This window comes from Ceratotherium simum, chromosome 23, assembly GCF_057802395.1.
Source record: "Ceratotherium simum simum isolate JZ-2026a chromosome 23, ASM5780239v1, whole genome shotgun sequence".
NCBI classification, from domain to species: Eukaryota; Metazoa; Chordata; class Mammalia; order Perissodactyla; family Rhinocerotidae; genus Ceratotherium; species Ceratotherium simum.
The window spans coordinates 37,778,174-37,802,311 of NC_141922.1; the positions used below are offsets into that span (position 1 = coordinate 37,778,174).

The 24,138-nt window shown below is 41.1% G+C and overlaps 1 protein-coding gene across 4 annotated transcripts; it reads left to right on the forward strand.

The window, feature by feature from the left end:
• The first annotated feature begins 16,937 nt into the window (after window positions 1-16,937).
• Window positions 16,938-23,923, forward strand: ZNF706 (zinc finger protein 706). Of its 4 annotated transcripts, XM_087447572.1 has the most exons (5): window positions 16,948-17,071; window positions 17,826-17,870; window positions 20,638-20,774; window positions 22,484-22,591; window positions 23,621-23,923. In XM_087447572.1, the coding sequence occupies exons 3-4, from the start codon at window positions 20,640-20,642 to the stop codon at window positions 22,577-22,579; spliced, it is 231 nt and encodes a 76-aa protein (XP_087303698.1). In that variant the 5' UTR covers window positions 16,948-17,071; window positions 17,826-17,870; window positions 20,638-20,639; the 3' UTR covers window positions 22,580-22,591; window positions 23,621-23,923. The 4 variants fall into 4 exon arrangements, with proteins under 4 accessions (XP_004431277.1, XP_087303698.1, XP_087303702.1 ...); XM_004431220.3 differs by lacking the exon at window positions 17,826-17,870 and having other exon boundaries at window positions 16,938-17,071; XM_087447576.1 differs by lacking the exons at window positions 16,948-17,071; window positions 17,826-17,870 and adding an exon at window positions 17,308-17,439.
• The last annotated feature ends 215 nt before the right edge of the window (window positions 23,924-24,138 follow it).

The window sequence follows — 24,138 nt, forward strand, 5'->3', positions numbered from 1 at the left end:
GGTAAAAGAGGGAAATAATGTGAAAACTTAAAAGCTTGCTGGAGTTGAATCAGGGTGAGGATTCTTGTCTAGTTCCATGTCCAGGACACCTCGCCTCAGCTTTGTCATGGGGGAAATGGAAATAATAATCCCTGATTGGAGAATTAAATAAGCATGGGATGTGATTTTATTTTCTATTTAAAAATTTACATATAGATTATCTGTATATATCTTTCTGTAACTTGCTGCCTTTCATTTAATCTTGATTTGAAAGTACTTGGTAAAGATCAGTGTGGAACAAATATAATATTATTATGAATCAAATCAAAAAAGATACCCATCGGCAAGAGGGGAGAAAAAAGAAATATAATCTGAGGAGAACATCATGTAATAAATTTATTATGTTTTGTTGCCAAAAACATTATGCTGAGTGAATGAAGCCTTACTAAAAAAGTATATACTGGGCCGGCCCAGTGGCGCAAGCAGTTAAGCGCGCGCGCTCCACTGCGGCAGCCTGGGGTTCACCGGTTCAGATCCCAGCTGCGCACCGATGCACCACTCGGCAAGCCATGCTGTGGCAGCCTCCCATATAAAGTGGAGGAAGATGGGCATGGATGTTAGCCCAGGGCCAGTCTTCCTCAGCAAAAAAAGAGGAGGATTGGCAGACGTGAGCTCAGGGCCAACCCTTCTCACCAAAAAAAAAACGTATATACTGTATGATTTTATTTATGTAAAATTGTAGAATAGACATCTTATCCAACCCTCTATGTTGGATAAAATCAAAACAGCAGTTACCTCTGGTGGGGTGGGGTAGGGATGGACTGGGACAGGGAAGGGAAATGGGATGATGCTAATGTTCTATATTTTTAGAAGTTTAAAGGGGACCAAAACTCATCCAACGGTACTCTTAAGATTTGTGCATCCTCCTGTATGTAAACTTTACCTCAAAAGAAAGAAAAATAACTATAAACAAATATTGAGCTCTCATTAGTGAAATACATTTAGGGGGAATTGTTCTGATGTCTACAACTAAATTTAAACTTCATTAAAAAATAAAGATGGACAGAGAGATAGGCGTATGTGTGATATGTGACAAAGCAAGTAAAGTAAAATATTAATGGCAGACTCTCCGTGGTGGGTGTACGGTTATGTACTGTAAAATTCTTTGTACGCTTGAAAGTTTTTGTATTTTAAAAGATACAAAACCAAGACTCTTGTCTAAAGTTATCACCACTCCATTTCTGCATAGAAATGGGCCTAAATAAAAAAATAATTTAATAATAAAAATTCTTTTAAAAAGAGTCTTAAAAGAGCCCTAGATATCCTTGGGATTTTTATTATTAACCTATGATGGGCTTAAAAAATGTTTACTAACAGTGTTTGAAAAGTTCAAATGAGATAAATCATAAAACATAAAACAACAGTTGACATGTTCAACTCAGGACATTTCTACTGCAGTTGGAAGTAAAATCCACCAGGTGGCAGAGAAAAGGAATCCCAGAAAATGCACACATTCCTAATTTAAATGGATAATGGAAAATATTAAAAGAAAGAAAAGCTTTGCAGATTCTTAGCATAAAATTAACTACATAGAACATGGAATTTAATGTGTGATCTAAATCTGAACTCCAACCTTTGCCTGAGGATATTTGCTTGCATAAAAAATGGTGATTATTCTGATTTGCCATGCTCGTTTGCATAATTTCACTCTCTTTTGGAGGTTATCTTTTATTTATGCATGAAAGGATGACTATGCAGTTATCCCTTCTCACTACCCACATGAGGAACCAAGCGCATCCATCACCCGCATTCGTCTCACAGTTGTCGGTCCCAGTCTCCCTACTCCCACCAGGACCCAGAAGCCACGGAGCTTCCAAATTCTTCATCTGTTAACAGATCTTTAAGCACTCTTCTTCTTACTTTAAGCAACTGCTTCACCTGCTGTGATGACGGTTTCAAAGTAGCAGTGGAAGTAAATGATGTAAAGAGAAAAGGAAAAAATATTCTCTACAATGTAATTACAAAGAGGCTAATAAGTAAGTAGACTAGACATTTTGAGTTATTCATAGAAATCAACATAAATTCCATACCTTAGATCGACTTCATGATTATTCCATTTGAGCAAGCCTTGATTTGTCTCTTATAATTTTCCACAGGGATTCCTAATTAGTCTGCACACTGAATTAAGACAATCCCTCTACACTTCCCTTCCCTGCCACATGCTTTGGGATGGCAACGAAGCAGCGAGGATTTAAGAAAATGTCAACAGTTATCTAACTTATTTTCGTTTGGAAGGAGGAAAAAGATGAATAAGAAAATAAAAATCCGGGGCCAGCCCGGTGGCGCAGCGGTTAACTGTGCGCGCTCCGCTACAGCAGCCCGAGGGTTTGCAGGTTCGGATCCCGGGCGCGCACCGATGCACCACTTGTCAAGCCATGCTGTGGCGGCATCCCATATAAAGTAGAGGAAGCTGGGCACAGATATTAGCCCAGGGCCAATCTTCCTCAGCAAAAAGTTGAGGCGGCATCCCATATAAAGTAGAGGAAGATGGGCACGGATATTAGCCCAGGGCCAATCTTCCTCTGCAAAAAGTGGAGGATTGGCATTGGATGTTAGCTCAGGGTGGTCTTCCTCACAAAAAAAAAAAAGAAAAGAAAAATCCAATTTGTGGAGCCAGAATTCCTTTTAGCAAATAGACTGATCATATTTTTAGATGATGGAAAATGACAGTCCATTAGTAACTCTGCAGATGCGTTATGCTACTGGGAGACTCGAGGGATTTTCAGTAAAGGAGTCAGTGACATGGCATGGGGAGTATTCAGCTATAAGATGCAAAACATCAGCCAACTGTTCTCAGAAATTGACTCCATCGATAATACCAAAACCCTGCTGTAACACTAAAATCCTATAGCCTGTCTTATGTTTTGTTGAAAAGCACGTTGCATAGCAATTTTGTTTTTAACCTGACAAATATCATCCTGTGGGAACAGAACGTGAGAACTCACTCACAATTTCGGAGCTTCGTGCTTGTCTCTGTTGGACTTGTCTAGCAAGTCGACTCATCCCTTTCCCAACTGGGCAGCAACCAGATATATTGGTGTTATTTAGGATCACACCCTGTGTTAAGTGCTTATTCAGCCGTGTTTCCAATATTTTGGACTTGCTACCTTCATTCACATTTCAACACATGTTTATGACCTGAAGTTTTAACTCCTCCACTTCTTGATCACAATTCAGGCTAAGCACTTATATTATGAAAAAAGAAATGCTGTGCCAGCTGAAAAATACCCTCTAATAATTACAATAATATACAACAGCAAAAGATAGCTTGTCTGAAAATTAAAGAACTCAAGATCATCATGTTATAGCAAGTTTTATTCAATAGAATATTTTACCGAATAGCAAGAAAAATGATTAGAATATGTATATTTCCTCAAAAACTTATGACTCAAAAATAGGAAAAATTCTCTTCCTGTTTCCCTCACTTTCTTTCTCTTTCTTTCCCCCATATCAAATTTTCTTCCAACTGAAAAAGTTATTTTTTAAAAAAGCCAATTTTCAAGTTAGTTATAATTAGGTTTTAGACAATACAACGGTTTTTAACTTTATGTTTTGTCTTTCCCTCCAGTCAACTGAGTTATTTTATAAGCCAGTCAACTACTTGCAGTCGACGTATACTATCAGGCAAAATATTGTCCTCCACTAAGTGTCACAGAGATATTATTATCCCTGTGAAAAAAATGTAGAAACTGAGGCAGCACAATAAGGTAGCATGACTTGCCCAGCTCATACAAAAATTTCACATCTCCTGAAATGAGTGATTGGTGAGGTCAGATGACTAGACTCTAGGGCTAAGGGGACAAGCCCGTGGTGGGCCAGATAATAATGCACTACTACAGTCACAGATTCTAGTGAGCCAAACATCTGACACATGCAAGCCATAGGTCCAAAGATGGATCAGGCAAGAGAAGGACCTGTGTATCTCCATTTATCCCACTGACAGAAAGACAGCTGAAAGCACAAGCAGTGCCGAGGCCGAGCGGTGGTGAAATTAATTACTAAGGTTGACACGTCCACACATACACCTTGGAAATCTTTACTACGCCAAGTATGCTGAAGTATCCTGATGACTATGTTGGATGAACCCACACAGCATACTGCATTTGTCCCAAATGACACATCGTTTCTTTATTAAAGACATTCTTCTCTTATTTGTGCTTTAAATTCCAACCCACTAAAGATAGCTCTCTTTAAGGTTAACCAATTCATGTTTTTTGTTGATTTTCTGAAATTATATGAAAGAAAAAAAGTTAAAATGTCAGCTAAATAAAACTAACACTTGGGGCCCGCCCAGTGGCGCAAGCGGTTAATTGCGCGCGCTCCACTGCGGCAGCCCGGGGTTCTCCGGTTCGGATCCCGGGCGCGCACTGACGCACGGCTTGGCAAGCCATGCTGTGGCGGCGTCCCATATAAAGTGGAGAAAGATGGGCATGGATGTTAGCCCAGGGCCAGTCTTCCTCAGCAAAAAAGAGGAGGATTGGCAGATGTTAGCTCAGGGCCGATCTTCCTCACCAAAAACAACAACAAAAAATTTAAAAAAAACTAACACTTGAGTATTTGGGTACTCCAAATCTACTTTGGAAATAAGAAGGGTATAAAAAATAAATTTCTCATACTTCATACTTAGTAAAGTTATAATCATATTTTAAGAATCCAAATTGTTAGCATAAAAAACATCTACTCCAAATCCTTCATTTTCCAGATTAAGGAACAAGAGCCAGAGATGATAAAAGATTTCCCCATGCAACCCAGAAGAGTAGCAGGGCATAGTCATGACAACGGAAAGAAACTTGGTGGGCCAGCCTTGATGGCCTAGTGGTTCAAGTTCAGTGAACTCCACTTTAGCGGCCTGGGTTCAGTTCCCAGGTGCAGAACCACACCACTCGTCTGTCAGTAGCCATGCTGTGGCGTGGCTCACATAGAAGAACTAGAAGGACCTACAGCTGGAATATACAACTATGTACTGGGGCTTTGGGGAGAGAAAAAAAGAGAGAGAGAGAGAGAAAGATTGGCAACAGATGTTAGCTCAGGGCAAATCTTTCCCAGCAAAATAATAATAATCATAATAATAATAAGAATAAAAGAAAGAACCTTGGTGCCCATGTCAACATTGTAAGTCTGATGCACAGTACCAGTGGTTCACAGCCAGATGAAGAGGAATTCCCCACGCTGGGATTCATTCTGGAGGCAGTGTGGTGTAGGGGAAAGAAGGTAGGGTTTGGAATCACATAGATTTGGATTCTCAATGCTGGCTCTTTTACTTACTAGCTCTCCACCTTCTAGCTGTGTGACAATGAGAAAATGAATCTCTTGGAGTCTTTATTTCTTCGTCAATAAATTGAGGATAATCAGACCTATTGTGAAGGTCTGATGTGAGGATTAGAGACACACAGCAGGTGCCCAATCAATTGAAGCTATTGTTATTATTGTTAGGAGTCTTTGAGCAATAATGAATTCAATGTTATGTGGGAAGATAATACTAGGGACCTAGCTTCAGTAGGGCATGTTCTATGACTAATTGCTCCAGAAGAAACAAGTTATAGCCACAAGATTATCTGTCATTCTCCATTCCTATCCCCAGATGCCTTTGTCACCTTATACTTTAAGATAAAAGTCATTTATTTTGAGAATCTGGCCCAGTCTAGGGTTTGATGTGTGATTATGAAATACTGCATTCAAAGCTACATGGCCTGCACGGGGCGACTGAGTCAGAAGTCTGGGTTTCATTTGTAAGATGCCCTAAGCAAGTGAACCAACCAACCACAGCTATAAGGAATAACCCCCGTTTACACATGCAACAAAAACTGAATGTAGGTCACTGTCTCATTTGTACCCACGGGATTTTAATTTATGGAGGTGACTGAGTGATGACACAGAGAGGTCAGCACCATTGAAAGAAGAATTGATTACTTACATTTCCAGAGAGGAGGGGGCATGCCACACCACGCAGGGCCACATGGGGAGTGCCTGGTTTTGGTCAGGAGGCAGAAGCAGGGGCGAGGGGAAAGTTTGGGCCCGAGCCTTTATTGGAGTTTGCATGGGAAAGGCAAGGCAGGGCGAAGTAAGCAGCAGGCTTTGGGCTAGAGAGGTGGTCTCTAGTTGCCTGGTACCTGGCCCTGGGATGATTTAGGGCGGGGGAAATGTGAGAGTTAGATAAGGGGATGTGGGTGCGAGTTAGACTCAAGATTGGTTGGCTTGCATACATAAAGGTATATTCCTAGGCAAGTTGTTATTATCTTTAGGAATTAGCTAGCCGTGGGAGGAGCAGTCTCTCCCTGGGGCTGGAAGGCCCTCAACATATAAAAACATCATAAGATACAGAAAATAAAAAACATGATTAATACAGTCATGGAGGTTTCACACAATTATTTCCCCTTAGTTCACGATATTTTCTACAAACCCCTCCATCAATTAGTACTCCCCTATGCTATATAGAAATTTCATTTTCATTTTATATGTAAATAGTAAGCAGCTTTGGTTTCAAATTCTCATATGGATGGAGTCTGGGGTGATTTTTATTCTGCCTTTCATAAAAGGAGTTCTCTTAAAAGACCCTGAAGTTCATGTTGAGGCATCAAGTCATAGAAGTCCAAGGACTAGAAGGGTTCTTGGAAGTCACTCAGAACAACTTTTTCATTAATATCTGGGGAATCAGTCATTAAAAATTCTTCTGAGTCTTAATGGCTTAACTACTCCTAAAATCAAGCATAGAATATAATTAAGCTTGTAATTAAAAGCATTAGTAACCACACTCAGCCAAAAAGTGGTTAAATTTCAGACTGTAACTAAACTCTTTTCTTTTCTTGTCTTCTCCAAAGTAACAGTTCAAAGTGGAGACATTAGAATAAAGCCTCTGCAGGTCATCAGGGGTCAGGAAAAACTATGGGAGCCACTCAGGACGGATTTCTCTGTCCGAGACCATCCCTCCATCACCAGCATAGTCAGTGGACTTTAGATGAAATCAAGACCATCAACCGGACCAAGACAGCTTTCCGGTTTAAACCAAGGCAAAGGCCCTCACCCAACAGACACCTGTATGAATTCCTGTCCGGAGAAGAATGAATCACTCCATTCTTGACTTGGCTGTTTTGTTTTGGTTTTTCCTCGGCTTAAGAGTAATCGTGGAATAACAGCAACCACGGGCATGTTCAATTTGGACACTCTCTTCTTCCTAGTTCATTCAGCTAGGAAGGATCTAATGATAAGGATGATACGTAGAGAACTAGGAAAACGCAATAGTGAACTTAGGGCATGTCCTTACCTGGAAGGAAAATTAGAGACTCAAATTGCAGGGAGATGCCATGGGTGCTGATAATACCTGGGCTTACTGTAATACCTGGACTTATCCATCTTTTTGAAGCACAGAGCACTGGTGAAGACATACATAACACCTGGAAACAAACATGGTCAGAAAATTATTAGAAACAAAAATCTTTTTTTTAGTTTAGTTTTTATCACAGTAGTACATGCGCATGGTTTAAAAATTCAACTAGTCTTGCAAGAATAGTTATAAAAAACAGCAGTTTCCCACCTGCCAAATTTTCTCTTTTCAGCCACAGCTACTTAAAATTCTTTTAGTCAATTCTTTGGGTATTTATCTATACATCTCTAAATAACATTCTTTTTTGTGTGTGTGTGAGGAAGATCAGCCCTGAGCTAACATCTGCCAATCCTCCTCTTTTTGCTGAGGAAGACTGGCCCTGGGCTAACATCTGTGCCCATCCTCCTCTACTTTATATGGGACGCTGCCACAGCATAGCTTGACAAGCGGTGCGCGCCCGGGACCCGAGCCCCGGGCCAGCGCGGTGGAGTGCGAGCACTTAACCGCTATGCCACCGGGCCAGCCCCTAAATAACATTCTTATACTACTATTTCTTGAAAGTTTTTTCCAGTTTTAGGTATTATTTATGGACTTCCCACTATGGTAGGTGAGAATTTAACTATCTTTCAGTTCTTCCCCTCACTTGGCCTGTCCACACGTATAGACTTATAATTCCCCCATCCTCCCAATAGAGTTGTTATACTTGTAGTTATAATTGTGGTTAGATCCACATTTACATCATTGTCACCATGTAAATGCTATTCATAGCACGCTCTGTGATACTAGGAGGCCTCCTAACCTAGTTTGGAGGGATCATTCAGACATATATTCATTCAACAAGTATTTATTGGATGCCTATATCATGCTGGGTACTGTGCGCAATGCCAGCTACACAAGGGTAAAAAGAGCAGATGTAGAACCTACCCTTATGGTGGAGGACAGTGGCCCAACCTCTGGAACCAGACTACCAGGGATCACATCTTAGCTTTTCCACTCACTGGCTGTGTAATTTCAGGTAACTTACTTAACCATTTTGTACCTTAGTTACCTAAGAGTTGTTGAGAGGATTAAATGAATCAAAGTATGTAAAGCACATGTAACAATGCCTGGTAGATAGTGGGAAATATGTTGTGTTACATATTGTTATTATTTTAGGAGTCAAATGGAAAGGAGAAATTTATATATGTATACACATATATATTCTACAAATTTAGACATATATAGTATACATATACACATGTATATATCTCTGCATATTTATATATCTACAATAAAGTACAGAACACAACAAGCGCTAAGGATGAAAAGTACAAAGGGCTATGAGAGCACTAAACCAGAAGAACCTTCATTTAGATGGCGGCTCAAGGAAGGAAGGCTTCTCTGAGAATGTGATATTTCAGCTGGAAGTTGAAGAGTGACTAGAAAGTAGCCAGAGTGGGGAGAAGCGTGTTACAAGAGAGAGAAGAGCAGATACCCAGGCCCTAAGGTGGGGAAGAGTTTGGTGGGCTCGAGTAACTGAAAGACCACTGATTCTGGAGCACAGCAAGAGAGAATTTCAGGAGCCCAGGAAAGGCTTCGCGGGGCATGATAAGAAGACTGGATTTTATTCTGTGTGCCGTGGACAGCCAGTGGAGAGTTTTAAGCATGGAAGCATCCTGAGCAGATCTGCATTTTTAAAAGATCATTCTGATTGCCTAGAAGTGATTGTTTTAAACAGGAGCTGGAGAAGTTCTCCACTTTCTGGTAGGTTAATACCTCAGACAAACTAGATGAAAGATGGTGATTTGAATTAGAATAGTGGCAGTGGAGATGATGAAAAGTGGACAGAGTCAATATATATTTTGGAGTAGAATCAACATGACTTGGCAATAGATTGGAAGTGGAGGCTGAGGGATCGAGAAGTGCCAGGGCTAACAACAAGGTGTTTAAAATGGTTATCCCAGAGGGTGGCAGTGCCTTTACTGATGAGGTACAATAGACTAGATGAGATGGAGATTTGGGCATGGCAATAAAGAGAATATTGGACATTCCACTTTTCATTATTGTAAATCAAGTTTTTTTTATTGAGATATAATTCACATAAAGATACAAATCACTCATTTAAAGTGTACCATTCAAGGGTTTTCATTATATTCATAGAGTTGTGCAATCATCACCACAATCAATTTTAAAACATTTTCATCATACCTAAAAGAAAGTCCCATACCCATTATGAGTCACCTCCCATTCCCCACCAGTTCTCCCAGCCTTAGGCAACCACTAATCTATGTTGTCTCTATAGACTTGCCTATTCTGGACATTTCATATAAATTGAATCATACAGTATGTGGTCTTTTATGACTGATTTCTTTCACTTAGCATAATGTTTTCAAGATTCATCCATGTTGTAGCCTGTATCAGAACTTCATTCCTTTTTATGGCTGAATAATATTCCATTTTATGGATATACAATTTTATTTATCAATACATCAGTTGATGAATATTTGGGTTGTTTCTACTTTTTGGCCATTATGAATAGCCAAAATGCTACTTTGAACATTCATGTATAAGTGCATGTACATTTTCATTTCTCTTGGGTATAAACCTAGGATTAGAATTGCTGGGTCATGTGGTAACTCTCTTTAATCTTTTGAGAAGCTGCCAGAATGTTTTCCAAAGAGGCTGTGCCATTTTACATTGCCACCAGCAGTGTATGAGGGTTCCAATTTCTCCACATCTTCTCCAACACTCGTTATTATCTGTCTTTTTTATTATAGCCATCTTAGTGGGTGTGAAGTACTATTTCAGTATTTTTATTTGCATTTCCCTAATGGCTAATAATGGTAAGCATCTCTTCTTGTACATATTGGCCATTTGTATATCTTCTTTGAAGAAATATCTAATCAGATCTCTTGCCTATTTTTTAATTGGGTTATTTCTTTTGTCACTAATGTTTTTGGTGTCATATCTAAGAAGGCTTTGCTTAACTCAAGGTCATGCAGATTTACTCCTATAATTCCTTCTAAGAATTTTATAGTTTTAGCACTTACATTTAGGTCTGTGATCTGTTTTAATTAATTTTTTTATATGGCGTGAGGTAAAGGTCCAACTTAATTCTTTTGCATGTGGATATTCAGTTGTTCCAGCACAATTTGTTGAAAGGACTGTCCCTTCCCCACTGAAATTTTTGGCACCTGTGTTGAAATCAATGTGAAGATTTATTTCTGGATTTTCAATTCTATCCCATTGATCTGTATGTTTATTCTTATGCCAGTACCACAGTCTTGATTACTGTAACTTTGTAGCAAGTTTTGAAGTTGGGAACTGTAAGTCTTCAAACTCAGTTCATCTTTTCAACATTGTTTTGGCTATTCTGGTGTGAGAAAAAACATACTCTTCCTCTGTGTGTCTCCTCTACTCTCAATACTCACTACAACACCACTTCACTTCTGACACCAGATATGAAGGTTTTCCAAACATCAAGCAATTTTGCAGTACCAGGTAGTATCCTATAATTTAACTGAATTCTGACACTACCTGGAGATAGCATCAGATCCCATAGGTTAAAAGGGCTTAGTCCTACAAGCCTGTGCCTCACCTCCCCACTTCAGATGCCAATTGCAAGTTTAAGTTATTACCTGTGCTTCTGACTGACCTGCTATAAATCAGAGGTTCCCATGATCACCTCCACAGGTTCAACTGATTTGCTAGAGCTGCTCACAGAACTCAGAGCAACATTTACTTATGTTTAAACTGTTATTATAAAAGATATTATAAAGGATAAAATACAGATGAACAGCCTAATGAAAAGTTACATAGGACAAGGTCCAGAAGGGTTCCAGGTACAGGAGCTTCTGTCCCCATGGAACTAGGGTGTGCGACCCTCCTGGAATGTGGATGACCCATTCACCAACACTTAAACTCATCAAATCTTGTTCAAGAGTATTTATAGAGCTTAATGTCTAGTCCCCCCACCCCCACACCCTTTGCCTTCCCAGATGTCAGTGGGTGGGGCTGAAAGTTCTAATCCTCTAATCACTCATCTTTCTGGTGACCAGCCCCATCCTAAGGCTATCTAGGGGCCCCACCCTAAGTCACCTTATTAGCATAAATTCAGGTGTGCTCAAAAGGGGGTCCTTATAAATGACAAAAAACACTCCTATCACTCAGAACATCCCAAAGGTTTCAAAAGTTTTGTGCCAGGAAGGGGGACAAAGTCCAAATATATTTCTTATTATAGCACATCTGGGTTCCTTGGAATTTCCAGATGAATTTCAAAATAAGCTTATTCATTTATGCAAAGATGCCTGCTGAGATTTTGATAGGGGGTGTATTGAATCTGCAGATCAATTTGGGGAATACTGCCATCTTTACAATACTATGTTTCTTGATCCATGAACATGGAATGCCTACTTAGGTCTTCCTTAATTTCTTTCAACAATGTTTTTTAGTGTTCAGAATGTAAATTTTGCACTTCTTTTGGTAAGTATAAACTTAGGAATAATCCTAAGTATTTTATTCTTTTTGATGCTATTGTAATAAACCAGATTATTTTTTAAACCTATTTTAACATCTCTGAAATTGAGATGTATCTTACAATCAAGGATATTTTAACATTATGGCATAGTTCAGTTGGCAGTAATTTTTTTTATCTTAATGGACATGAATGTGACTCACAATCAACAGCTTCTTAGATTCAATACTGTATGGTATTAAATGTGAAATGTCTATAAAACATTGAAGTGGAAATGAAAAATAGGCATTCGGATATATCAATTTAGAAGTCAGAAGAGAGGCTTGAACTAGACATAGAAATATGGGAGTCACCTTGTAAGTGAGCATAAGTGAGGCTATCTTGTCACACTAAATGGCCCCAGCCCCTCCTCTGTGTGACTACTCGCTGTTCTGCATGTACTCCAAAAAATTCACATGCTCTCCTAATTTATGGCCTCCATTTATGTATGTACTCCCCAATAGCTTGATAAATTAAAAACTTTCTTCTATGAGTTTCTCTCCAGGAACAGGCTGAACACAGGCGGGAAACACACCTACAAGGTATCCATCACAGCAGACAGAAGAATGGAACAATGTGATGCCTGGAGCCCATCACGCCTGGAGACCAACATCCCTGGACCCCCTCCTTACTGCCCAATTTCCCTATATAACTGCCTCAAGATTCTGTAATCTTTGAAGATGGGTCTTTGAGACATTAGTCACCTGTCTTACAATTTGCCGGCCAATCTAATTAAACTTTGTTTCTCCATCTCTAACTCGTTGTGATTAATTGGCTCAGATTGCAGCAAGCAGAGCGAGCTCATTGCTCGGTATCAATCTGAAATTCATTATGTAAAGCTACAACAGAGAATGAGATTCCTTTGGGGGAAAGAGTGTAGAGAAGACCAGAGAATCCAAGTTGCAGCCCTGAAAAAAATCTCAACAAGTAGATGTTGAGTAGAGCGGGCCGGCCCCATGGCATAGCAGTTAAATGCGTGCGCTCTGCTGCTGGCGGCCCAGGTTCGGATCCCGGGCGTGCACTGATGCACCACCTGTCAGGCCATGCTGTGGCGGCGTCCCATACAAAGTGGAGGAAGAGGGGCATGGATGCTAGGCAGAGCCAGTCTTCCTCAGCAAAAAAAGAGGAGGATTGGCATGGATGTTAACTCAGGGCTGACCTTCCTCAAAAAAAAAAAAAAGAAGTTGAGTAGAGGAAGAAGAGCCATCAAACGAAACATTTTTGCTTTGAGTTTATTATCATTACTGCTGTTATTATTTGTCACTAGATGGAAGGACTTACAGGGCCAGGACCTCACCTCTTTTGTTCTCTAATGAACCCCTGAGCCAAGCACTTGACTACATTTAGATATTAACCTACATGCCACAGGTAAATTGGGGAAAATGATTCAGAATAATCCATGTTTATTTGAGAATAATATATTGATTAACCACCAGCTCTTTCACCCCTGAAAATCCAACATGAATACAAACATAGAAACAAGGCTTTCACATCTTCAGAGAAGCACTTTATTTATTTTATTTATTTATTTATTTATTTATTTGTGAGGAAGATCACCCTGTGCTAACATGTGCCAATCCTCCTCTTTTTTTGCTGAGGAAGACCGGCCGCTGGGCTAACATCCGTGCCCATCTTCCTCCACTTTATATGGGACGCCACCACAGCATGGCTTGCCAAGCAGTGCATCGGTGCGCGCACGGGATCTGAACCAGCGAACCCCAGGCCACCGCAGCTGAGTGCGTGCACTTAACCGCTTGCGCCACCCAGCTGGCCCCCAGAGAAGCACTTTAATCTGATTGTGATTTTGGATATAAAATAGGCACACGCTTATTGCGTATTAACCAAGAGTAATTGTCTAAAGGCAAAAGAGAAAAACAGTCAGTAGAAGTACTGTAGCATTCACAATTAAAACTAGAAATGCATATAAAAATCCTTGTAAGGAGTTCATATTCCATTTGCTGTCACATTTCTATAACATAAGTAGGACACCAGCTGGTAGTAATGCTAATTCACCCGTCTTTCATTTACTGTTTGTCACTTCACAGATGTTGAAGCTTATCCATTCCTTTTTTCATTTTTTCCCTTCATATTTCAAATGTCCTAACCATCATATAAAGTTACCGTAATACCATGTCTTTAAGGCAGTGGTTCTCAATTAGGGGAGATTTTGACCCCCAGAGGACATCTGGCAATGTCTGGAGACATTTTTAGTTGTCACAACTGGAGATGAGGTGCTATTGACAACAAGAGGTTAGAGGACAGGAGTGTTCCTAAATATTCTACAATCCCCAGGACAGCCCCTCATAACAAAGAATTATCCAGCCCAACGTGTCAATAGTGCCAAGGTCAAGAAACTCTACTGATGGGGACAAGTTAAATGCACAATCACATGCCACTTAATGACGGACACATGTTCTGAGAAATTCATTGTTAGGTGATTTCGTTGTTGTGCAAACATCAGAGTTTACTTACACAAACCTACTACACACCTAGGCTATATGGTACTGTGAGGGATCAGAATTGGCCACCTCAAAATATGCCTCTTTACCTTGATTATTTTCTCTGAAATTTTGACCTCCCCCCCACACTAACTGCCTAAAAAAATTTAAGATAGAAGGCCTGTCCCCAGGACAGGCCATCACCATAGATAACTCTGCATATGGATAGACTGGGAGGGTCCTTGCTAAGCCCATTCTTATCAAAGTTCTATTTACCAAACATTTACATTTATAAGGAAAATCTCCATTTGTAAAGCTATCTCCCTCTCTGTACCACGAAGAAGGGGGGATGACCTCATCACTAGAAACTTATCAATGTGCAAGGTGAGGCCTCAAATCTGCATAACAACCTTCCTCTTGTTTACTGTGCTTTTCTGGTAATCTCCCATAACTGACTCCCCCCAGCCCCAACATCCTCCTTTGTCTTTATCTGAAGATCGTATAGTATTTAAGAGGAGAACCTCCGCCATTTTGTCGAGTTACCCAGTTTTTCCAGGTTTCTCCCATGTATACAAATAATAAAGCTTTGTTTGATTTTCTCCTGCTATTCCGTCTCATGTCAATTTAATTTGTAGCCCAGCCAGAAAAGACCCAGAGTGGGTAGTTGATAGTCTTCCTCCCCTTCAGTACTAAACTCATGTGACCACCGTCCTATAAGCAGTCCGTTGCTGACCAAAATGTCATTTTGTGGCACACGACTGTATATGAACGTTCTGGGGCCAAAGTCCAGAGTTTTTACCAAATTCTCAAAGGTAATATAACTCAAAATTTAAGAAACACTGCCTTTAGTGGATATTTCTTCTAGGCCTGGGTAACAAGTGACATAGTAATTCTGCTTCACAACAGAAATCATCTCTCTAGTTAAGAAGACATCTCTGCCAGCCAGATTTCTCTGTCCTTTTCCACTGTCCACTCTCATTCATGGCTAGACAAATACAGCTCTTTAGATTTCCTGTCTCTAGGTCTTCCAGGTACCTTTTCTACCGCCTATTAGCCAGGTTAATACAATTATTATGGTAATGGCGACTATGAATGATTAAGCTATGGCTTCATGATATGTCAATAAAAGTCCTGCTTCCTGTAGACATATCTAGTTCATTTGGTCAGTGTCCATTTATTCAATGTCTACTATGTTTAACACACTGCTAGGCAATGGGTATATAACGATGAAAATCAGGTTACAATTTAGTACTGGAGAGATATTAATAACATTTAAATACATAATTTAAACCTGCAATGTGGGAGGGAGGCTGTGAAAAGTGAAGATGAGAGGAGCTGAAATCAGGGTGAAAACTAAGGACTGAACAGCCAGATCATTGTATGTCATCCAAATGCAATAAGCAGCTAACTCCTTCCCGGCTATTGTAAACAAATCTGTGATATCTATATCCCAGGCCAGGTACCTTGGGATGTATTTATATTCGACTAAAACTTCCAGGGCACTGAAAGGCAAATTTGGGAGAGTGGAAGCTATGGGAAAGGTGGGAACATCAAATGCCAAAGCTTCTTTTTTTGTTGTTGTTACGGACAGATGTAACTAGAAACCAGGGTGCAAACCAATGTGCGCTTGTGCTGGGGAGGTGCAGAACAAGGTCAATGTCTAAAATGCCGTTTCCAGATAATCAGCAGATTTAATAATCGTTACAATCGCCACCGTTCTTGATTCAGATACGGGAAGTTAAGTGTCATGGGCCTGTAAATCAGAAGGCAAAAAAATAAGCCTAACTATTCTCCCAAACATTAGCAATTCAGTATATCGTTAGTAGTCAGCCTAAACCGGTCAGGGAGGCCTAGCCAGCAATTTTCAGTTAGACAGTCAGGCTTGAATTGAACTCACTAAAAACCCCAGATAAACCCCAGATTGGTAAAATAACAGGGGTTTCCGTGGCAACCGGGTAAAGAGCGCCTGGTGAGAGAACAAAGACTGCATGTCCCAGTTCCGGGCCGCCCGGCCCGCCGGCCTCACTGGGGGCGGGGGCGGCGCTGGGCCCGGGTGGCGGGCTCCCTGTCGGTGGCCCACGCCGCCGCTGCGCTGGCGCTGCTCTCCCGGCCACTCCCCGGGCTGCTGCACAAGAGGGCGCCGCCGAGACCGGAGGCGCGTGATGAGGGACGCGGGGACCGAGGCCTGGCCACTGCCGGAGCGAGACGGCGGGTGACTTGTGAAAACGCCGCGGGCCGACACCCTCCAAGACCGAGATCACGGGGCTCGCAGGGCCGGCTGAAGCCGCCCAGATGGAGCACGTGGGAGAAGAGCGGCGCCGGAGACAGAGGGCGAAGTCCCTCGCAGTTCCCGTCTCCCAGGGACCGCCAAGCCCCGCCCCCTCACGCTTATGTAATAGGGGCGTGCTGCCATTGGCCCACGCGACCGGAAAGGGCGCAGGCGTGCGAGCGGGGTCGGGGCGGGGGAGGAGGCCGCAGCGTGAAGGCGAGTGGGCGGGGACTGCGAGGAGCGGGCGGGCGCTGGGGCTACTGGGAGAGCTGCGCGGCGTGCGCGGGCACGAGGCGGAGTGGCCTCCCCCGGCTGAGGCGGCGGCGGGCGCGCGCGGTGGTGGCGGGCGCGAGGCGCGGGCTGTTGTGCTCCGGACTCGCGTGTTTTCCCTGCTCGGCGAGTGAAGGAGCCGAAGCGGTGCTGGGTGCGCTGCCCCTTCCTCTCCCTCCGGCCGCCTCCCCCGGCCCTCTCGCGCTGCGCGGTCTCTCCGACGCAAGACTGTCCCGGCCCGGGTGAGCAGCTGTGGGGGCGGCGCTGACGCCGCAGGACGCCTGGGAACCGGGTGGGGGCCCGCCGGCCGGGACTGTGGGGTCACCGCGGGTCGCGAGAGGCCGCCGGCTCCTCTGCCTCCCTGGGGACGGCCGGGCCCGTCCTGTCCCGGCGCGGGCCGCGGGAGAGGGGCAGCTCGGGCGCCTGCCAGGCCCTGCAGGTGGCCGGGTCGCAGGCCGGCCGCGGGAGCCGAGCGGTAACCTTACCCCCTGGCGACAGCAGCTGGCCGGTTTCTCGAGGCCGGGGCTCCCCGTGGCCGAAGGGACCGGGTTTCGGGCAGCCAGGGCCTCCAGGAGGCGCGTCTCGGGCCGGGGTCCGTGAGGAGTGGCGGGTAGGTGGGGGCTGTGTGGCTCTTGGGGGCCGAGAAGAGGAGGGGGCTCCCCGAGGCGGCAGAGGCCGGTTTGGGAAGGAAGGTGGGCCGGGCTGCGGTTGGGGTCAGTGAGGTGTTGGGCGAAACAGACTTTGCTGCTGGTGCTTTCGTCCTCTGCCCTCCCCAGAAGGATGTAGTTAGCTAGGGTCAGGATGTTGATCACTGCCCGGGCCACTTCGCTTCAGATGGTTATGGAGAATGATCCTACTTCCTGGATCCAGAATTTTTTCTCTTACTCATTTGTTTTGGTTTTAAGAAGATCTTGGGGGCAGTGCTTACTTGTTGCCTCCTGTAAGAGCTCCTCATTCTGGAAGAACTCGTTATTCGTTCTACTTCCCTCTTTGCAGCCCCCTCGGAAAACCGTACTAAAGAGTTATGTTCAAGACCAGCGAGTAGGTATTTGTAAATGACTTCTTTCCTCTCAGTTTGTCGCATTTAGTCAAGGAGAAGTTATGCTTAAGATTTTGTAGAAAATTCGATTGGGTGGAGAGCAAGTCCTGAGTTGAGCTGTCCAAAAGCAGGTGGCTTGTTCGTTTGCATTTCTTCTTTCAGAAAGGAAGTCGATGCAGGGTGTTGTTAGAAGTTAGGGGCCTACCTCACGCTTTTAGACTGTTTAATTCGATTTCCTTTACCTGGTGTTAAGTTTTCTGTTTAAAAATAAGAACAAGCGACTACAGTTTTTTATTTATTAAAGCTTTTATGGCTTTTTCGTTACCATTGTTAGATGATGGGAAAATGGTTAAATCTGTTGCATAATGTTTTATTTTAGGAGAAGTTCTAAATGCAAAAGTTAAAAATAGTGTACATCTAATGACATTGCTGTGTACAGATCACTGCATGAAAATGTTATTAAGATAGTTAATGACTTCTAGTTATCAAAGAAACTTCTGGAATTAGTGGCCTGCCATTTTATAAGTTTTTTTCAACGTAAAACAATTGAGGTTACCCACAAAATTAGTGTATTAACATACACAGCATATGTTGTGTGGAAGAATTCAGATGCATGAGAGGACTGAAGTGGTCTAACGTAAGGTACTGATACCAAGACATTGAGACATTAAGAGCTTTATAAAACATTGGGATACATAAAGATGAACACGCGACTACTGTCATCCAAGTGATACATAAGTATCCAAATCTGTTTCCATGGGAATAGGTTTGTAAGCTTGCCAGAAGATTTGGACTTAAATATACTTTAAAAAAAAAATCTTTCCATTTGGCTTGGAATTAGTGAGGATTTGCTTTAAAAAAAAAAAAAACTTAGATGGAAGTTGAGTCTTCAAGAACTAACATATCTGGTAATATTTATCATTATTTGGGAATGGGGTTCTTATGTTAGGCTAGCACACTAGACATTTTTGTAGTTTGTTAAATATTCAGCTGGCTTCCTAGAAAAGCATTGATCATCTTCTATATGTTATTTGAGTTCAGTGTTAGATCCTAGTGGGAACTTGTCCAATCAGTCTATTTATTTTTTGTTTCCTTTTTTTTTTGGTGAGAAAGATCAACCCTGTGCTAACATCTGCCAGTCCGCCTCTTTTTTTTTTTTTTTTTTTTTTGCTGAGGAAGACAGACTGGCCCTGGGCTAACATCCATGCCCATCTTCCTCCACTTTATATGGGACGCCGCCACAGCATGGCTCGCCAAGCGGTGCATCCGTGCACGCCCGGGATCCGAACTGGTGAACCCTGGGCCGCCGCAGGGAAGCACGCGCACTTAACTGCTTGCGCCACCGGCTGGCCCCTTCCTTTTTTTTTTCTTTTTGGGAGAGAAGCTCAGGTGTTTCTGTGAAATACTTTGACCTCATATCCGTTAACTAATTAAGGTTCCAGTCAGAAAAAGCCAGCACTGTTTTCTGGTCAAGTTCATGTAGCTCTATCGTGTGTTCATGCCCTGCAACAATTTAAAAGTTTAAAATTTAATTGCAGTGCTAGTCAGAGCTATAGGTAGGAATTCTACTTAGGCCTCGCTTTTAATGTATTTAAAAAGCAGCTGAGACTCATAGACCCTTTATGAGCAAGTTTAACTTGTGTTGTTTAATAGAAGACTTTAATTTCAATGAAAAAAGTAAAAGTAACTTTTTCAGTAACTTATTTTTAATCCATTTAGGTACATTGCAGATCATCAGTAGTAAAAAGTGGTATCTTTCATTTTTATAAAGGTACCTTTACCCTTTTTAGGAGGTTCATTCTCTCTTCTGGAAACTAATTTAATCTTATTTAATAATATGTCCAGCAATCCTGCAAAGACCAACTTTATAGATGATTTAGAATAGGACAGGAGTTTGATGAAACTTAAGTATTTAAGAGAACAATTTCCATTGCTCCTGTGATCTCCTTTAGAAGCTTTAGAAGACAGCTCTTATTTCTCATACAGTTGTAAGACTCTCAAGTCACAACAATGAGTAGTAGAAGGGGAAAGTACCTTTGCAAAGTGATCAGACAAATGATTGGAGGAGGGGGCTAAACTTTTTTTGGTGAATTTTTGAAGATTATGTGTAGCAAAGTGCACAAATCTTAGGTGTAGCTCAATGAATTTTTATAAGTGAACACACTTGTATAACCATTACCCAGGTCAAGATATAGAACATTATTAGCACCCTATAAATCCCCCTTCACACCCTTTCTTCCCAGTCACTACCTCTTAGGTTTTCTTTTCCTGTTTTGAACTTTATCCAGCGTATATTCTTTGTATCGGGCTTCTTTCCTTTAACACTGAGATACAACTATGTTGTTACTTATAATAATAGTTCCTTCTTTTTGCTTGCTGTGTAGTATTCCATTGTATAAATATACCACAAGTTATGTATCTGTTTTACTATTAATAGGCATTTGGACAGTTTTGGAAACAGGTGCTCTCAACATTCTTGTACAGTGTCTTTTGGTGTACATACATTTGCATTTCTCTTGGATACCGTATACCAAAAATGGAATTGTTTGGTTTAGGGTAAAGAGTAGACAGCTGCCAAACAGTTTTCCACAGTGGTTATACCACCTTATCCTCTCGTGGCATTGTATGTGACAATTTGAAAACCCATGCATTTTAATTGACAACTGTTTCTGTAAATCTTAAGTCTTCAACTCTGCAAGTGTTATCATACTTAGATTACTCTGTATTCAAGTAAATAAATCACTCTAATGCCTCAACCTCTGTTTTTAGATATGGCTCGTGGACAGCAGAAGATTCAGTCTCAGCAGAAAAATGCCAAAAAGCAAGCTGGACAAAAGAAGAAACAAGGACATGACCAAAAGGCTGCTGCCAAAGCTGCCTTAATATATACTTGCACTGTCTGTAGGGTAAGGGGAATTGAAAGACATAGCTTTCCTGTGGACAGTTCTTGGATTAGAGATTAGTTTGTATAGGTTAAATTTTTGCAGCCATGGCAAAATAAATGCTTTACTTGAAATAGTAGATTTGAGAGCTGGTAATCCATCTCCATTCATCTGTTCAACAAATATTTTTTTGAATAGTTCCTGTGGCCAGGCACAAGTCTCTAGGTATTGGGGAAAAGAGTGAACAAAGCAAAGTCCCTTTCCTCCTGGAGAATTAAGATGTCTTCTTAAGGGCAAATAATCCACTTTGAACTTTGTAAGGAAGTCAGATCTACATTCTTAGTTTAGAGCTATGTAAGATACTAGTGAATATACCTCTGCTTCTGTAACTGGCTTTTTTCTTTCTTCACTAAGTCCATAGTTAGGACGTCTGCAAAACTATATAGAGTATATTCACATGGAGGGCTTTTACTAGAATTGTGTTTTATTAGATTTGAAGAATAATCGTAACAGCTACTCCTGAGTGCTTACCATTTGCCATGCACTGGTCCAGGTGTTTTACATGTATGAGCCCATTAATCCACACGACCCTGTGAGATACAGTACTTTTATTCTCATTTTACGGAAGGGTAAACAGTCATGGAGACTAAATAACTTGTGCAGTGACACCTAGCTAGTATGTAGAAGAGCTGGGATCTGAACCCGGGCAGTCCTGCTCCAGAGTTCACCCTGTGGACCACTATACCACACTGCCTCAAAGAAGTTTTTCTTTAATTCCAATCCGGAGTCTCTGTCTCTCCACCCTTGAAGTTAGTGAATAAAAGTGCCAATGGAAAAATGCATAGTGAGGTTGGTCCAGTATATATTTTCCCCAAAGCCCTATTACAGGTTGGATTGGTGGTATGGCTGGGAAGGGGTCTTAATAAGACATGATTCCTAGACTAAAGTTGATCATCTATCGAAGTCATTACTGATGAAATAGAAGTTCTGAACTAGGTAAAAGTTCTCGTTAATCTAAGAGAGAGGAAATCTATTACGTTAAATATCTTGTTTATATTGAGCTTTGATAGACTCAAAATATTGAAAATGGAACAGCTTCAGATTCTGTTTGGAAAGAAGCAGGGTAAAAGTAAATTTCACTAAATTACTGTGAAATACTTTGACCTAAAAGTACTAGAGTAGTTCACGTATTTAAAAACTCAAAACAACAAAAAACTTTTATTTCATGTTTTGTCTAATTGAATGTGCTAAAGAATAAATAATTGAAGGTCCTTGCCTAGGAAAGTTAGTATAGTATAGTATTTGAGAGCTCAAGTACCTAGTTCTAGATTAAAACAGGTTTTGGGGAAATTAAACCCTAGGTTTTAATTTCCTTATGTAAAATGAGGATAGTAGAAACTAATTTAAGATTACTAGAAGGTTCTATGAGAATTCAGGTAACATGCTTAACATAATAAGTGTTCAGTAAATGTTACGTATTGTTTACTGTTAATCGGATAACAGAATACTTTATTCTGTGTGACCCACCCCTTCATATGTGAAATGTGGGAATATGTTAGGAATTTCTTTGTTATAAGGTTCTTTATCACATGCCAGCGCTAAGGTATAGGAATTTAAAAGTATTTTGCAATAATTATCTCTCATGAGCAGGCTTAGGATTTTAAAAGTTGATACACTTTTATTTCATGAATCAGGTCTAACTTTTTTTTTTTTTGCACAATTTTTAAAATTAGACACAAATGCCAGACCCTAAGACCTTTAAGCAGCACTTTGAGAGCAAGCATCCTAAGACTCCACTTCCTCCAGAATTGGCTGATGTTCAGGCATAAAGCTGTTTACAGGTAATTGACTTTTTCTTCTTTTTATTTGTTAATCTCATGGATATATACAAGAGCAAAATATTGTAATTATGAAATTAATTTCTACCTTCTAGCTGAGACTTGATTACTTCTCCTTTTTAAGTTAATGTTTAACTTTATAATTGTTAAAAGTCCATTTTCCCAGACCATATCCTTTCAGTACCTTTGAAACACCTTAGTTTTTACTACTATAGCCAAAAATGGGATGAGGGAATGTTGGCCAACCCAGGTCCAAAGAGGGAAGAGACTTTTCAGCTTAAAGAAAATAACTGTTACATAGGTATTTGAGGGTCTTGCTCCCAGAAATCCTGCAGACCAATGTTCCTGAGTGCCTTTATGCAAGTATTTTACTTAGTGCTTAGCAGAGCTTCTAAGTGCATTAAAATGTAAGGCAAAATGTAGGGATATACTGTGTAAACTTGGTAGTTGCTTGAAAATAATCGGTTTACACTTTCTGTGTGGTTGGGTTTTTTTTCCCCTAAATGGTGGGTGATGGAGTGATTGTAAGAATTATTTCTTTTTAAAGTAAATTCATCATGGGGCCGGCCCCGTGGCTTAGCGGTTAAGTGCACGCGCTCCGCTGCTGGCGGCCTGGGTTCGGATCCCGGACGCGCACCGACGCGCTGCTTCTCCGGCCATGCTGAGGCGGCGTCCCACATACAGCAACTAGAAGCACGTGCAACTATGACGTACAACTATCTACTGGGGCTTTGGGGGGAAAAAAAAGGAAGAGGATTGGCAATAGACGTTAGCTCAGAGCCAGTCTTCCTCAGCAAAAAGAGGAGGATTGGCACGGATGTTAGCTCAGGGCTGATCTTCCTCACAAAAAAATAAATAAATAAATAAGTAAATTCATCAAATATCTGTTTATAAAATCCGGTTGACAGATCTGTCAGACTAACTTGATAGCTTAGGCATGTCGTGCTTTTTGTAGACATTTAAAATGTATGCATTTTAAGTTGCATTTGTGCAATGCTTACATTCACTGAAAATTTTGCTTATATTTTATAGGTGAATTCGTGACACCTTTGACTCTTCTCAGACCTTAGGTAACAAACCTGCAGCTGCTTTTCTAACAAACTGTTGATCAGCAAAAATAAAGGGGCTACAGAAACACTCATTTTTATGCTGTTCCCTTTTGGGCTTCATGCAAAGACAATTCTGTGTAAATGTACAGTTGACTCTGATTTGGAAATCTGAAAATCAGTCCATCCTTGTTATAAAAAATTTTTTTACAATTGTAATTATATTGATGTTCATATTGTGTAAAATAACTCATTTAATAAAGTAGTACTTTGATTTTACAACATCACAGGATAAATGGTTCTAGAAATTCTGTTCTAACTTTCCACATTATTTGCCTTATAAAAATCTAATGAATTCATCAGCTAGAATTTCAAGCGCAATTCTTATCTCCCTTTCTCAGCTCAGTGGTAGATTCATCAGTTAAACTAAAGCAGATTCATTCATTAAATTTGTGCACACTATTTTATTGGCAGCTGCTGATCTAGGTGAAGAATGACTTACCT

Excerpts from the sequence above, each read along its gene's own strand:
- ZNF706 (XM_004431220.3), top strand. The coding sequence starts at position 20,640 with ATGGCTCGTGGACAGCAGAAGATTCAGTCTCAGCAGAAAAATGCCAAA. Across the intron at positions 20,775-22,483 it reads ATACTTGCACTGTCTGTAGG|ACACAAATGCCAGACCCTAA; the intron begins GTAAGGGGAATT and ends TTTTAAAATTAG.